At 44.5% G+C, this 15,590-nt stretch overlaps 1 protein-coding gene across 3 annotated transcripts in view; it reads left to right on the top strand.

The window, feature by feature from the left end:
- The window catches only part of LOC135209719 (L-fucose kinase-like), a 262,617-nt gene that overhangs the window by 240,352 nt on the left and 6,675 nt on the right, over window positions 1-15,590 (top strand). For all 3 annotated transcript variants that reach the window (XM_064242480.1, XM_064242482.1, XM_064242481.1), the window contains 2 exons: window positions 4,877-5,017; window positions 5,153-5,362. In XM_064242480.1, the coding sequence (XP_064098550.1) occupies window positions 4,877-5,017; window positions 5,153-5,362 (351 nt within the window). The remainder of the gene's footprint in view (window positions 1-4,876; window positions 5,018-5,152; window positions 5,363-15,590) is intronic.

Here is a 15,590-nt window from a genome sequence, read left to right as displayed (position 1 = left end):
GTTGATGTGCGACAACACCACAGTAGTGGCATATGTCAACAAGCAGGGGGGCCTAGTGTCTCTTCCGCTTCACCAGTTGACGGTGCAGGTGCACGAGTGGGCCACGGCTCACTCGATAGAGCTGTCAGCCGCTACATTCCAGGCAAGGAGGAAGTAGTAGCGGACAAGCTCAGCCCGTCGGGATCAGGTGATAGGAACCGAATGGTCTCTACACCCAGACGTGGCGGAAAGGCTCTTCAACCTGTGGGGGCGACCGGTCGTAGACCTGTTCGCCACCCGGCACAACAGAAAACTACAGGTTTTCTTTTCAGCCGTGCCGGACCCATGGGCAGCTGCAGAGGACGCTCTCCAACAGCCCTGGGACAACCTCTTCGTTTACGCCTTTCCTCCCTTCTGTCTGATTCGGAAAGTGATCAGTCGAGTGCTGGTCACTCCCAATCTCAGAATGATCCTGGTGGCTCCCAAACGACCTCAAGCCGTTTGGTATCCGGACCTGCTGGCTCTTCTTGCGGACGCACCGAGAGAGCTACCCAATTGGCACAACCTTCTAGCCCAGCCACATGTAGAACGGTACCACCAAGCAGTCCAGTCCCTTCAACTTCACGGCTGGCTGTTATCCACCATCTCTTGCGAACGAGAGGCTTTTCTCGTAGTGCAGCAACAGAGATGGCTGGACACGTCCCGACAGTCCTCTGCAGCTGTGTACCAGGAGAAGTGGGCCGTCTTCTGTGGTTGGTGTCGTCTTAGACAGGGTCTGTCTCCTCTCAGAGCCACTCTTCAGCAGATAGCGGATTTCCTCGTGTTTCTTCGCCGAGAGAAGCTTCCTCTCAGTACCCACAGTTAAAGGATATAGAGCCGCCCTGGCTCTTGTCCTAAAACAAAATGAGGGGACTGGACATCTCGAACTCGTTCGAGATCTCCTTGCGCAATGAGGAGCTTCGAAAGGGTTGCCACCAGGGAACTCAGGCCCTTGCGTGGATGTGGAATCTTGTCCTTAGGAGTTTGACCGAAGACCCTTCGAGCCACTCCGAGAGTCGTCAGACAGGGATCTGACCCTCAAGACCCTCTTCTTGCTGGCCCTGGCATCGGCGAAGAGAGTAGGGGAACTACATGGTCTTTCTTATGATGTTAAACACACCAGAGGCTGGGGATCTGTGACGCCTCGATTTCCGTCCCGAACTTCGTAGCCAAGACTCGAATTCCGTCGATCCCTGACGACAGGTTCGAGTCTTTCACGATCCCCACTCCCTTCTGGACTTCACCGATAACGATGCGGATGAGATGCTGCTTTGTCCTGTGAGGGCGCTACGGCGCTATCTGAAGAGAACTCAACACCTCAGGCCTGAGTGTCGACGCCTCTTCGTTAGCACTGGGGTTACCAAGAAAGAAGTTTCCAAGAACACGCTTTCTTTCTGGCTACGTGAGGTGATCAGGAGAGCGTACGAGGCTGATGGTAGCGACGACATCCGTACGCTCCGACCGAGAGCCCACGAAGTCAGAGGTATCGGACCCTCCTTAGCGTTCCGTAAGAACTTCTCCGTGGCGCAGGTCCTGAAGGCAGGTGTCTGGGCCAACCAGACCACCTTCACGTCCTTCTACCTTCGGGATATTGTCCACAAGTCCTTGGATACTTTTTCCTTGGGACCTGTGGTGGCTGCTCAACACGTTGTGTAAGCTTACCCAGCACCCGAGCAGGCAGAACAGCATCGATTCCTGGTATGACTGGGAGAATGAATGCACGAATGAGAGTGTGACTGGCTTCTCTTCTCCATCTTTCTCTACCTCTACCTGTGGGCAGAGGGATACGGTCGTCACCATGCTGGAAGGGAGTCAGATGCAGGTAAGCTACTCGACCGAGCTCCATCCTTATCCACTTTCACTAGGGATAGGAAGCTATATCCACCACTTTCTCCTACAAGGGGTGGGGAGGAAGTGGATGCCTACATGAGACAAACCCATGACTTTATATTTGCTCCTGTACAGGAACAAGTTCTTACAATGCTGGTACGAAGAGATACGCTTGCCTCTCTCTTAGTACTCGGCCCAGAGGTCTGACCATTGATCCTGCGGTGCACACCCCGATCAATCGGACAGAGGCTTGGATCCCTCCCTCGCTCTTACGACCAGGGAGGCACTCCAGGGATGGACGAACACCAGTCTGTTCATCAAAAGACTCAGATTCCTCCCACCAAGAAGTGAGTCTTCCTATTGTTAAAGGACTGATGGTTTGTATTACGTATCGGAACAAATGACAATTTGTCGAAAATTGCATTTTTCCTAACTATACAAACCTGAGGTCCTTTACATATAGTCCCTCCTCATGCCACCCCTCACTCTGCGTATTTTGCATGGGCCAAAAGCAAAAGTGATTTGTTTACCTGACGATCGGACAAGCAGTTAACTACCGTTCTCCCCTTGTTCGAAGCTTACGACCGTTCCAGCTGCCGCTAGCTACTTCCTATTGTTAAAGGACCTCAGGTTTGTATAGTTAGGAAAAATGCAATTTTCGACAAATTGTCATTTTTAGATTACGTGATGGGATTTTTTTCCAACATACATGTAGTAGTTTTTTTAATATCATTCTGCTTCATTTCATGTAATTTTTTTTTAAACAATAAGTAAAATTGTGCATTTGACAATTAGGTCTACATTAGAAGTAAAATCTTTCGTCTTGTAATCACAGTAGTACAGTAGTACCTCAGACTTCGAACTTAATGTGTTCCAGAAGGTTGGTCAAAATGCGATTTGTTCGAAATATGAAACAAATATCCCCATAAGAAATATAGTAAAGGGAATCAGGATAATTCATTCCAGCCAACCCAAAAAGTCTCCCTTTTCAATTTTTTTTTTCTATTATCTATTCAAAAGTTGGCTTAAGAGTTTAAAGTAATAAAACAGTACGCTGTATGAAGTAAAATTTTCTAAATAAGTTGTTTCTGTGTATGACTTATGAACTATTTGGTGAAAATGGTGCGCAGCCAGATGGGATGGAGGGAGGAGAGATGGGAACCCTTTGAGGAAACCAAAATGGTTGCAGTAGGTGAAGGTTGGTAACAAAATCAATTGTATTCACATTTTGCAAGGATAATCAAAGGAATCGATAGTGTGCATGTCTTTCATGTCTGAGAGAGAGAGAGAGAGAGAGAGAGAGAGAGAGAGAGAGAGAGAGAGAGAGAGAGAGAGAGAGAGGATGATTGTTGACGTGTATAGTACACTTGGGTCGTAAGTAAGAGATTAGTTATGCCACAATGCATCAATTTACTGTTGGTAAATGGCAGAATTTAAAATAAACATGCTGATTTTGCAAACAAATAATAGGTAAAGAATGCAAGTAAGAAAAGGAAAGAGAGAGATTAAGTAACTTTTCACAAGGAAGTAAAGTAAACAAACAGTTGAAGGCACACAGAAGCTGAACAGTGTGTTTATTATGGAACCAATTTATTTTTACAGTGCTAAAATGTCGTAAAAACTGTGACTCGGTAGGTATTTGACCATAACAAAAAGAAGTGATCTGAGCAAATCGAGTGGAAGTGAAAGAAACAGGCGAATAATCATCCCAGCACAGGTGGTAAGTCAGTAGGAAGCAGACCCATTCCCACCCATAACCTACCACCATCCCATCCCTCACCTATCCTCTCTGTTGTCTTGCTCAGTGCACTGAACACTGGCTCAAGTAAGACTTTAAAAACAAATTTTTTTTACTGTATTGCATTTGATTGTTTTCATATTTTATCATTGTTAAATTTATTGTGAAAGAACATTTTATTTTTTTATTTGAATTAGTACTGCTTTTTAGTACATATAGTAAAGATTTTACTGTCTCTTCACCTTTTCTCTTCAACAATATCCCGATGCCTGATAACTTATAATAATTCATTCATTATTCCTCAAAAATATAAACGCTCCCTCCCTTTATCTCAAGTTATCTGTGCATCACCGCAATAACGTATGATTTTTTTCATTGTTTATGCTAAATTTTATTGTGAAAAGCTTTATTTTATTTAATGTTTTGTTGAATTTGGTTATTATTAAACTATATCGTCTCACTCAGCACGCCGAACACTGCCTCAATTAAGACTTTTTTTATATATTTTTATTGTTTCTGTATTGCATTTGATTGTTTTCATATTTTATCATTGTTAAATTTATTGTGAAATTCCTTATTTTTTATGTGAATTGTTATTGCTTTTACATATATATAACTTGAAATTTTAACTACTGGAGCTTAAGAATAAACACTTAACTTTCAATTGTAAATGATTCCATGATCCTTGAATAGAAAAATCTGATCAAACATTTTTAGTGGGGAGCACTGGCTTAAAGTTCACACTTTGCGCTGCTTGGAGTAGAGATGTAATGGTTCTTGGTCATTTTATGGGCTCAATCGTAAAGCAAGGTGGCTGATGCACTTCCACAATGCAGTTTTGATGTAGGAAAATTGGGTTCAGCTTCGCTGAAGACAAGAGTAAATGCCCTCTTGTCTTTGAGTCCATTATACTCCATCACATGTCACAGTTATCATTATGACACAATACCCGGCTACAAGACCAGGATAAAAGATATGTCTTTGATTTCTTTGGTATTAGTCTAGTTACCATATAGTGCTGGCACACCATGGAGGGGTAACTCCTTTAAGGACTCCTTTGAGGATGAAACTGCAACTACGCTATCAAAAATAGCTCAAAGAACAAGAGCAATGAGTAGAAACTCTTCAGTTTCAAGAAAACATTATCACTCCAGATTCACTGACTTTTGATCATAAAGATAATTTTAATATGTACTAGTGTCATACTACAAGATCATAGGAGCAGATGGCAGAATGTGTTTCCTGTTTAAATCATTACAGCCTTAATGTTCTCTTTTCCCATGAAAACAGGTTGGGGGTCTGGTTGGTGGGGCAAAACTAGGAGTGAGCCACAAGGGAACACCCTTAACTGTCACCACCTATAAGCTTCCCATTTCTCAAGAGTTCATATCCACTTTGAATAGTCACTTGTTACTCCTATACACTGGCAAGGTAAGTTTTATTATGAAGTATTGGAAAAAAATTTGGTATACAAACCATATATACATATATTTAAATAGAAGATTCATAGTGGAATAATGGGCTATTATCCTGTAACTTGTTAATTTTTTTGCACTTTCCATTCAGGTCCGTTTAGCAAGGAACCTTCTGCAAACAGTAATACGGAATTGGTACGCACGAGACAAGATTGTCACTGAATGTTTTTCAAGACTTCCAAAGGTTGCACTCAAGGCTTCAGAAGCCATGTTGAGTGGCAGTATAATGGATCTGGGGTCATGTATTGATGAATATTGGAATTTAAAGAAGAAAGTCGCTCCTGGTTGTGAGCCAGAAAAGGTTTGTAGTCTCTTTCAAAAAATAGTGTTAACAAAGAATTTGAGCAGAAATTGCAAAAAAAGCCTATTGAGTATCATATTTATTTAAAGATCAATTAAGTACAGTATTCACTCTTTTTCAGGAAGGAGACATGAAAACCACTTTGTCACAGTATCAGTCAGCTTCTTCTGTAGAAGCACTTAGCCATAGATACTCTTTTTGTAGGTTTAATTGTCTTCTAAGAATTACCCATAGATATGAAATGTCAATAAAAGTTTTAAGGTGGAAAATCTGCATAGTGGACCAAGTTAACCCCCTTGAAACCTGCCATACCTCCTCATACTGTTTATCATTTATTTATTTGTGTCATGTAATGCAGCTCCTCTTGTTTTTTGTTTTTTTTTTGATAGCGTAGCTGCTGTTCACCCTCAAAGGGGTTACTCTCACGGCCCCTAGAGGGGCTCTGTAAGATAGACTAACCAATTTTAAAGAATTCTCTTTTAGTTGGTCTGGCCAGTACAGTGCACATTGACACAGAGTATAGGACTCGAGACAAGAGGGCTCTTTCTCTTGTCTACAGCAGCTGCGTAGGTTCCATTCCTGTTATCAACTTGCAGATGCTGCAGTGATATGCTGTGTGGTGTTCGCTATTGTGTTAACAACACACCTCTCATCAGAACAACTCCCTTTCTTTGACTGTCTCTGTTATATAAGGACGCACCTGGAAGTGGCGCGTGCATAAGTGCTCCGAGATCATATGTAGTCGTCATGGAAGAACCAAACTATAAAGAAAGCTAAGTATGTACGTATAGAGTTAAGTCCCAGTGAAGATTTTTATTTTTAAAAGATTTTTTGACTGATAACGTATTTTGCTGAATTTAGGAGCCGGTGTCTCCCACAGGACAAGAATTAACGAGAATTGTTTGTTTTCCTTACAAGATACACTAGGTTCCGTCTTTGTTATCTGACAAACAATGTTTGATTATATGGAAGCTATAGTTTCAGACAGTTGTTCTTAAAGATCTTTGGTATATGACTTATCTTAGTGGTTAGGGATCCTAATAGGATCTAGATGGGCTACTTAATAGAAAGGTTACCTCCTTTTTTACTAATAGTAAGCTTAAGCATTCATATAGCAATGTAAAGTTACTGACTTTAATCTTCTTCAACTTTTAAACATTGTTATTTTTAAAGATTTTTGTATAGAACCTATCTTGGTAGTTGGGATTTGGATCGGTTGGACTACTTAAAGGTATGCTAGACTACTCCCTTTTTTGACTGTTAGTAAGCCTAACTGTTCATATAGCTATGTAAAGTTGTAGCTGAGTTAAACCAATTTTTAATTGTATTCAACTTCCAAACCGACCCCCACTATTCGCACTCAGTTTGTGGACTCGCCTATATGTGGATTTTTCTATGGACTGTATATCCCTATTATTTGTGGAAAAATTGCCTATTCACAGCATTTTTCACTGAGAAATATTCACATATTGCTGCATTTTCATATCATTGTCATGACTAAATGCGTTTTTTGTGATAAAACTAGTAGAATGCTCAGGTATAACCATTTTTAGAGTTTTTTGGGGGGATTTTAACTATTAAGATAGGAAGTTATGAGCATTTTTAGAGGGGTTTTAAGTATTCACAGATTTTAGCTATTCACGGGGTGGGTGGTACCCATCCCCCGTAAATACGGGGGGTCCACTGTATCAGCATCATCAGAGGCAATTACTGGAGCCCATATTATTCTTTGATTTGAAGTTTCATAGCCCAAACTGGCCTTCTTGTTGCTACTAGTTGGAGCTCTAAACCAGACTTTGTCCAGGCAGGGTGTGCACCTACTTTATTCTTTTGTTTGAATGTTGAGAATTTCTTACATCTTATATTTAATTCCAGTGTCCAGGACTGACCTGAATTCCTATTCGGATTCATAGATAACTTCTCTGATATATTAACACTTCAGTAGCAAGGACATCCTTGATACTGTTCATATCCTTGCGGAAGTCAGCAAACACAAGCACCATTTCCTATTGGGGGAGTTTGTGCAAACTGATTGTGTCCAGGTAGCTGTACTGTGACTGCCCGACAACCAAAGGATAGAAGTCTTGGATGAGTCATACTCGTCAGAAGATACAGACACAGAAGATACGTGACAGCTTAAAACTACCTGTTTCATTCTTAAAACTTGTTGCCATGAACATGTTACAAATTTCACATGTATGGTGACCCACCATATTCCTCAATTTTCTTACAAGGGCTATGTTCTTGGCAGGTGGTAGGGCCTTACACACTGGTGAAAAGTGGACTGAGCAATTCACTACGACACACGTAGTCAGAGGGATTTGCATAACAGTGGCCCTGTAGTGACGTAAGGGACAAGTATTTATTTGAAACTACTTGGTACTAACTATCTATAATCACTGTATGAATAATATACGTATTCAAGATACTACATTGCTCATTGTTTACATTGTGCTGTCAGAGCACTGTTTTCACCAGTTTTTTTTATAGAAATTACACCTACAGCTACATATTGCAGACACTGTAACTTTCTGTGACTGTTTAGCTATCTCTTTAATATTCTGTACTTGTGTACTATTTTTCCTCCCATTAATAGATATCCCCACTTTTACTGTATCCTCTTGCTTTCACCACCAGTTTATGTAGTCTTTTGCTTTTGATATGAACATGGTGGTGATGGTCCACATATGTTAGAATATTTATTTTCTTTTAATGAATTATTCTATTCTCTATCCTATTGATATTCATCTTATGCTATTACAGGCAGTCCCTTGTTACAGGCGGACTCAGTTATAGGCGATCTGGTTTTATGGCGCTCATCTAGCACCATAAAATCAGGCAGAGTTCTGGTTATCGGTGCCATAAGGTGCCTTATGGCGTCATAACATACCCGGAGGCGCCATAAGTACCCTTATAGCACCGATAACCGGTCATCAGCGCCATAAGCGCCATTATGGCGCCATAAATCACAGAGTTTCGGTTAATGGCGGTTTTTACTTATCGGCACCCCCTCTGGAACAGAACCCCCGCTGATAACCGGGGACTGCCTGTACTTTTTTTTTTCAACTTTATACCCTTGCTTGGTATTATTCACCTAAATTGATTACTAATGTTTTATCTCTTTATTATTCGACATATTTTTTTTTAGTAACACCTCAACTTAAGACCTCAGTTTATCAGATTACAGTACATATGATACTTCCCGGAGTACAGTGTGTTCTTGGAAACAAAAAATTATATTTGGTACTTTTACATTTTTGGTTTTGCAAGTGTACATAGTGTGTGCGTGTAGTTACTTTTTCTTGTGTGTTAAAACTTCCAACAACAATCTTCAATATACTGTAGTTACATAAGTTAATGTAAACGCTGGATACTTAAATTTACACTGAAAAAACCTTTTAACAATGGAATTATCACTTTGTTCATACGGCAATCACCTTTCAGAAATTCCGAGATGTTTGGGTAAATTAAATGGAATTTCATGTATAGTACTGTACCTGTATTTAAGAATAGGCAAATTTCGTGCATATATGCACAGTACTATACCTCTATTTCAGAATAGGCAGTCACACTATGTACTGTAATCATTGTTAAACAAACAAACTAAACCAGTAACTCAGGTAAATTTTTAAGTAATTTTTTTTATTTCATGAGCAGTTACGCTTCGAAATCTACAATTTGTGATTTAAAAAAAAGTGTACTACATACTAATTGCACCCTGTGAGTATCACAGAATAGGAAATCATTGTTAATAGAAGGTATAAAAAACAGTTCCTTATGTAAATTTTTATTGAAGTAGTTGCATTGTGCAAGATTGTGCTCTGAATTTTAAGACTTGTGGTTAAAAGAAGTAGTCTACCTCAGCCTTCACATCATATGTTAGAAATACAATGTTTAGTACATAGCATACCAATTACCCAGGCAAGGGTAAAAAAGGGGGTGAGGGGTATCACCCCTGTTGTTTACATTCACAAGGAATTAGTACTTGGTGGCACAGATGCAGAGGGTAGGTGTCTGGCTCAGCCAAGCCACCTTTACCTCATTTACTTTGGAAACATTGCCCACTAATCCTGGACACACTTGTAGACCTTGATAGTTGTTCAACTGTGTGTGGCAGCCCAAGCTCCATTGGATGGAAAAGCATCTTGCCTAAAGTTCATTGATGGCATAAGGGTGAGTGCATGAAAGTTGGCTGGTTCTCCTCTAGTATTATTTTTCCATCTTGCAGCCAACAATCTGGCATGCATTGGTCTGGCAGCCTTATGTGGGTGAGTTACACAAGAGCTTCCTATCTCTGACTTTTGTTAAAATCAGTTTGTATTACTCCTTCTGTTTCCTGTTTAATCCTAACAGGCTGCCTATGTATACATACATGAAAAACCCAAGGATGGGAAACTTTAAAATTTGCCAGTTTAAAAAAAAGGATTTTTGTACATGAACTTCCCTGCCAGATATATACTTAGCTTATGTCTCTGACGTCACGACAGAAAATTCAAAACTCGCGGCACACGCTACAGGTAGGTCAGGTGATCTACCTTACCCGCCGCTGGGTGGCGGGTGTAAGAACCAGTCCCCCTTTCTTGTCAGATTTTTTTCTGTCGCTGGCTGGACAACACCTGTTGTTCAGTCCTTCCGATAGTTAGATTCTTTCTCGTTGCCGACGAATTGGATTTTGGTGAAGTACCCTTTGTCTGTTGGCTTGGCATACGCTTTTGGATTGTTATTTGGATTTTCTATTGGATTTTTCTTTGGATTAATAATCATGGATGATTCTGAGGTTAAGAAACCTGCTTTATTTAGAGTTTGTTCAGTGAGTGACTGTAAAGTGAGGCTTCCAAAGGCTGCTTTGGATCCTCACTCCGTATGTATGGTATGTAGAGGGAATGAATGCTCTTTCGTTAACCCTTGTAAAGAGTGCGAGAGTTTGGATGAAGATGGATGGAAGGCTCTATCTTCTTATTTAAGGAAGTTGGAGAAGGATAGAGCACGCAAGGCTTCTTCAAGAAGCTCAAGTAGATCTAGAGTCAGTGAAATGGACGTTGAGAACCCTGTAGCAGAAGTAGTTCCTTCTCTTGTTTCAGCCCCTGCGCCCAGCTTTGAACCCGAAGATTCGTTTTCGGAAGTTGCTTACGGGAGAGCCTCGATCAGGAGTAAGGAGAGCTTCGCTCGCTCTCGACAAGGTAGAGTGACAGTGAGAGTGATCAGTGCAAGTGCCCCTAGTGCAGTGGGGGAGGGTTGGCGTCTGACCGGCTCACTAACGCTTCCAGGCCTAGACCTCTTCCAGACTCCCAGACCCAGTGGGGAGGAGGAAAGTCGAAAGCCGCAGGAAGGTTAGGGAGAACAACCCCCACCGGTCAGGCGTCCCCTTGGCAGATCTGTTGCTCGTTCCCAGGCTGCCTTGGATCGAGCCAAGAAGGAGTTATTGCGCCAGTGTTTCTCGTCATCTTCGTCGCCTTCTCCTAAGCGTAGATGGAGCGCCTCGGAGTCGTCTCGCCCTCTCAAGAGACCCTGGAAAGCACCTTTGCGGAAGAACCGGAAGTGGAACGCAAGAGAGCCAAGAATTCTGCTGTTTGCGCTTCTCCTGTTCGGTCTCGGACTTCGTCTCCTGTAGAGGAATTCAAGAGGTCTCCTGCGCGCATCTTGGCGGGTCTGCAGGCGCAGATTGCGGCTTTAGCAGATTCTATTGCCGGGTCTTCTCATCATCGGAAGGACGCCTCGCTTCTGGTGAAGAAGTCAAAGAACGTCTCTTCTGCTCGCTCTCCTCCTGCCAGAGAAGTTCTTGAGCCTCGTAGTAGGACGTCAGAAGTGCAGGTTGAAGTTCGGGATCGCTCTCCGAGTAGGCTCTCCTCTCTCCCCAGCAAGAGTATTGAGCATGTCAGGCGCAAGGAGCCTGACAGGCGCTCTCCTCAGGATTTCCGCTCCTCTTCGGTTAAGCGTCAAGAGCTTGACAGGCGTCAAGAGCCTCATACTCGTCAGGAGCGAAGGAAGAGTTCTTCGCCTGGTAGCCGCTCTCCTTTTGACGGGCGCTCGGAGCCTAGTAGGCGCCAAGAGCCTAGTAAGCGCCAGTGGAGGCATTCCTCTCCGTTTGATCACTCCCGATTGGATAGGCGCACAGAGCCTTGTAAGCGCCGTGCTTCGGACAGGGACTCTTCCGTGGAAGTTTTTTCTCCCCGTGGCAGGCGTCAAGAGCCTGGTAGGGGTTTTGAGTCTGACAGGTGCCAAGAGCCTGGCAGGCGTATTGAGGATGGCAGGCGCCAAGAGCCTAGCAGGCGCAGAGAGCCTGATAGGCGCTCTCCCTTGTCCAGGCGCTCTTCTGTGGACATAGACTTTGCTTCCGACAAGCGAGCTTCCGCTAGTAGGCGCTCTCCTAGTAGGCGCTCCCCAAGTAGGCGCTCTCCTAGTAGGCGCTCTCCAAGTAGGCGCTCTCCTAGTAGGCGCTCTCCTAGTAGGCGCTCTCCAAGTAGGCGCTCTCTCAGTAGGCGCTCTCCCTGTAAGCTCTCTCCCAGTGGGTGCTCTCCATGTAGGCGCCCTCCCAGTGGACATTCTCCCAGTAGGCGCTCGCCTAGTAGGCGCTCTCCGAACAGGCGCTCTCCGAGGAAAAGCTCTCCTCCTTGCAGTAGATCTTCTAAGCGTCATTCGTCTGAAGAGTATCTTGGGGATTCTGAGGAAGATTTGCCCAAGGATGCTTCAGTTTCGTCGTACAAGAGACTGACCGACCTCCTCTTGCAAGATTTTGGGGTCTCTTTCGGCCGTTGCTCCTCCGTCACCTCCGTCCTTATTTTCGACGACCAATACGGCTAAGAAGTCTTCAGTCGTTAAGATGAAACCAACAGTGTCGATGAAGAAGGCTCTCAAGAACTTCGACGATTGGTTGGTCTCGAAGGAGGAGAAAGGGAAGACCGTATTTTCTTTTCCCCCGTCCAAACTTACGGGAAAGATGGGGTTCTGGTACGAGTCAGGAAAGCCCTTGGGTCGGACTTCTCTTCGTTGGTTGATTCCTCGGCGCTTAATTCTGCGAAGACGACGTGGGGTATGAGCGAGTTAGATCACCTTCTGTAGGGAATGTTCCGGGTCTTGGAAGTTTTTAACTTTCTTGACTGGACCCTTGGAGTCATGGCTAAGAGGACTCAAGATCAAGACTCTCTTTCACCTGAAGACCTTCACGTGGTGCTGTCTTGTATGGACAAGGCAGTGAGAGACGGATCCGGGGAGATAGCTTCCCTTTTTGGCACAGGAGTAGTAAAGAAAAGGGCGGTTTTCTGCTCTTTTCTTACCAAGGCTGTTTCCCATGCACAGAGAGCTTCCTTGTTGTACTCTCAACTTTCTCCGCAACTCTTCCCGAAGAAAATAATCAATGACATTTCCAGCTCGTTGTTAGCAAAAGTGACGCAGGATATGCTGGCTCGTTCAGCTAGGATCCCGAGACCTTCGTTCCAGCAGAAAACGAAGAAGGACACTCAGAGTAGGCAAGAGCCCTTTCGAGGAGGCCCTTCGTCCCGCACTTCTTCCTCCAGAGGTTCGAGACCACCTAGAAGAGGAAGGACCTTCTCTCGGTCTATTAGGGCCAAAAAATAGCTCTCGTGTCCTCCAGACAACTGTGGGTGCCAGACTTCTGAATTTTGCAGACGTCTGGGCACAGAAGGGGGCGGACAACTGGTCCCTAGCTATCATCAAGAGGGGATACCTCATTCCCTTTATCTCGAGATCACCTTTGACCACCACACCAAGGGAGCTGGTGGCCAAATACAAAGACCCACTCATGAATCAAGCCCTCGCTCTAGCAGTAGAGCTGATGTTGGAGAAAGAGGCAATAGAGATGGTAGAGGACCCTCTTTCCGCGGGTTTCTACAACCGTCTCTCCTTTGTTGGTCCAAGAACTCAGGAGGATGGAGGCCGGTTCTGGACGTAAGCGCCCTGAACGTCTTTGTGAAGAAGAGGAAGTTCGCTATGGAGACGACTCATCAGTATTAGCAGCTCTTCGTCCCGGGGACTGGATCGGTGTCACTGGACCTTCAGGCGCTTACTTCCACGTGCCGGTCCATCCTTCGTCACGCAAATTTCTAAGATTCATGTGGGGAGGGAACGTTTTTCAGTTCAGGGCCCTATGCTTTGGCCTTTCCACAGCCCCCCAGGTCTTCACAGGGCTGATGAAGAACGTTGCTCAGTGGCTTCATCTCGAGGGAGTGAGGATTTCCCTTTACTTGGACGATTGGCTAATCAGGGCCAAGTCCAAGGAGAAATGTCTGGAGGACCTACGCTTAACGTTGAATCTAGCAGCTTCTCTGGGTTTGCTAGTGAATTTTGAGAAGTCACAGCTAATCCCCAGTCAAGATCGTATCTATCTGGGGATTCTGATGGCTTCTCAGGTTTTTCGGGCGTATCCTTCCCCAGAGAGGATAACCCGATGTTCAGAGGTCGCAACCTTTCTAGAGAAAGATGTATGCACAGCGAGGGAGTGGATGAGTCTGTTGGGGACACTCTCCTCGCTGGAGCAATTCGTTTCTCTAGAGAGGTTGCACCTCAGACCCCTACAGTTCTTCCTGACGAGGAACTGGAACCGAAGATCTCAAGGTCTGGACTTTGCGTTCAAGATTTCGCAAGTGGTAAAGGAGGATCTCTGTTGGTGGCTAGACCCTCTCCTGTTCAAGGAAGGCCTTTCCTTGCATGTTCGGAACCCCAGCCTAGTGTTATGCAGACACATTGGACATAGGTTGGGGAGCTACTCTCGGGTCGAGAGAAGTGTCAGGCACCTGGATGGGGTATCAGGTGTCCTGGCACATCAACAGGAAAGAGCTAACAGCGATTTGGTTCGCTCTCAAAGCCTTCGAACCCCTCGTAAAGGGAAAGTCAGTTCAGATCAACTCGGACAACACCACAGCCCTGGCTTACATTCGGAAACAAGGGGGGACTCACTCTCTCCCTGTACGAGACAGCGAGATCGCTCCTCCTGTGGTCGGAGGAAAGGAAGATAAGTCTTCTCACCAGGTTCATACAGGGAGAAAGAAATGTCAGAGCGGATCTGCTAAGCAGAAGGAATCAAGTCCTTCCCTCAGAGTGGACTCTGCACTCGGACGTATGCCAGGAGCTGTGGAGGACGTGGGGCAGGCCCATCTCGACCTCTTTGCGACCTCCAGGAATGCGAGGATAGATCTATACTGCTCCCCTATTGCGGACCCAAGAGCAGTGGCAATAGATGCATTCCTGATGGATTGGAAAAACCTGGATCTTTACGCGTTCCTGCCTTTCAAGATTCTAGGGGAAACGCTAAGGAAGTTCGCAGCTTCAGAAGGAGCAAGGATGACCTTGATAGCTCCATTCTGGCCCGCCCACGACTGGTTCACAGAGGTACTGGAATGGCTGGTGGATGTTCCAAGATCCCTACCACTAAGAGTCGATCTGCTCAAACAGCCCCACTTCGACAGGTTTCACAAGAACCTCCCCACTCTCAGTCTGACTGGATTCAGACTATCAAGAGTCTCGTCAGAGCTAAGGGTTTTTCGGCAAAGTCTGCAAGGGCCATTGCCAGTGCACGTAGACCTTCCACCTCCAGAGTCTACCAGTCGAAGTGGGATGTTTTTCGACGTTGGTGCAGGACTCATAAAGTTTCCTCCTCCAGTACCTCTGTGACTCAGATAGCAGATTTCCTTCTCTTCCTGAGAGAAAAATGCGGGTTAGTAGTCTCTACCATCAAGGGCTACAGGAGCATGCTTTCTTCAGTTTTTCGTCACAGAGGATTAAACATATCCGAAGATAAAGACCTCCATGACTTAATCAAATCGTTTGAGACGGTTAAAAGAACCTCTTGCTTAGTCCCTAGCTGGAATCTAGATGTCGTACTGCTCTTCCTGAGGTCCTCAAGATTCGAACCTCCCCATACAGCTTCATCTAGAGACCTCTCGATGAAGACTTTTTCTCTGTGCGTTAGCTTCAGCGAAGAGAGTCAGCGAGCTGTATGCTCTAGAAGGTGAGGTAGGTTTCCAAGGAGGCTCCGCGGTTTGCTATTTTCTTCCAGCTTTCCTAGCCAAGAATGAAAACCCATCTTCACCGTGGCCCAGGAGCTTCAAAATTAAAAGCTTATCCTCCTTAGTTGGGACAGAAGAGGAGAGATCTCTTTGCCCAGTGAGAAGCCTGAAATTTTATCTTCAGAGGAAGAGAAGACTTGGTGCTAATGCAAGCAATCTCTGGTGCTCAGTAAGGGACCCCAGTAGGCCCTTATCTAAAAATGCCC

Source organism: Macrobrachium nipponense, chromosome 38 (genome assembly GCF_015104395.2).
Source record: "Macrobrachium nipponense isolate FS-2020 chromosome 38, ASM1510439v2, whole genome shotgun sequence".
In the NCBI taxonomy this organism is placed as follows: domain Eukaryota; kingdom Metazoa; phylum Arthropoda; class Malacostraca; order Decapoda; family Palaemonidae; genus Macrobrachium; species Macrobrachium nipponense.
Note: the sequence above shows the minus strand (reverse complement) of the source record. Positions and strands in the feature narration are given on the sequence as shown.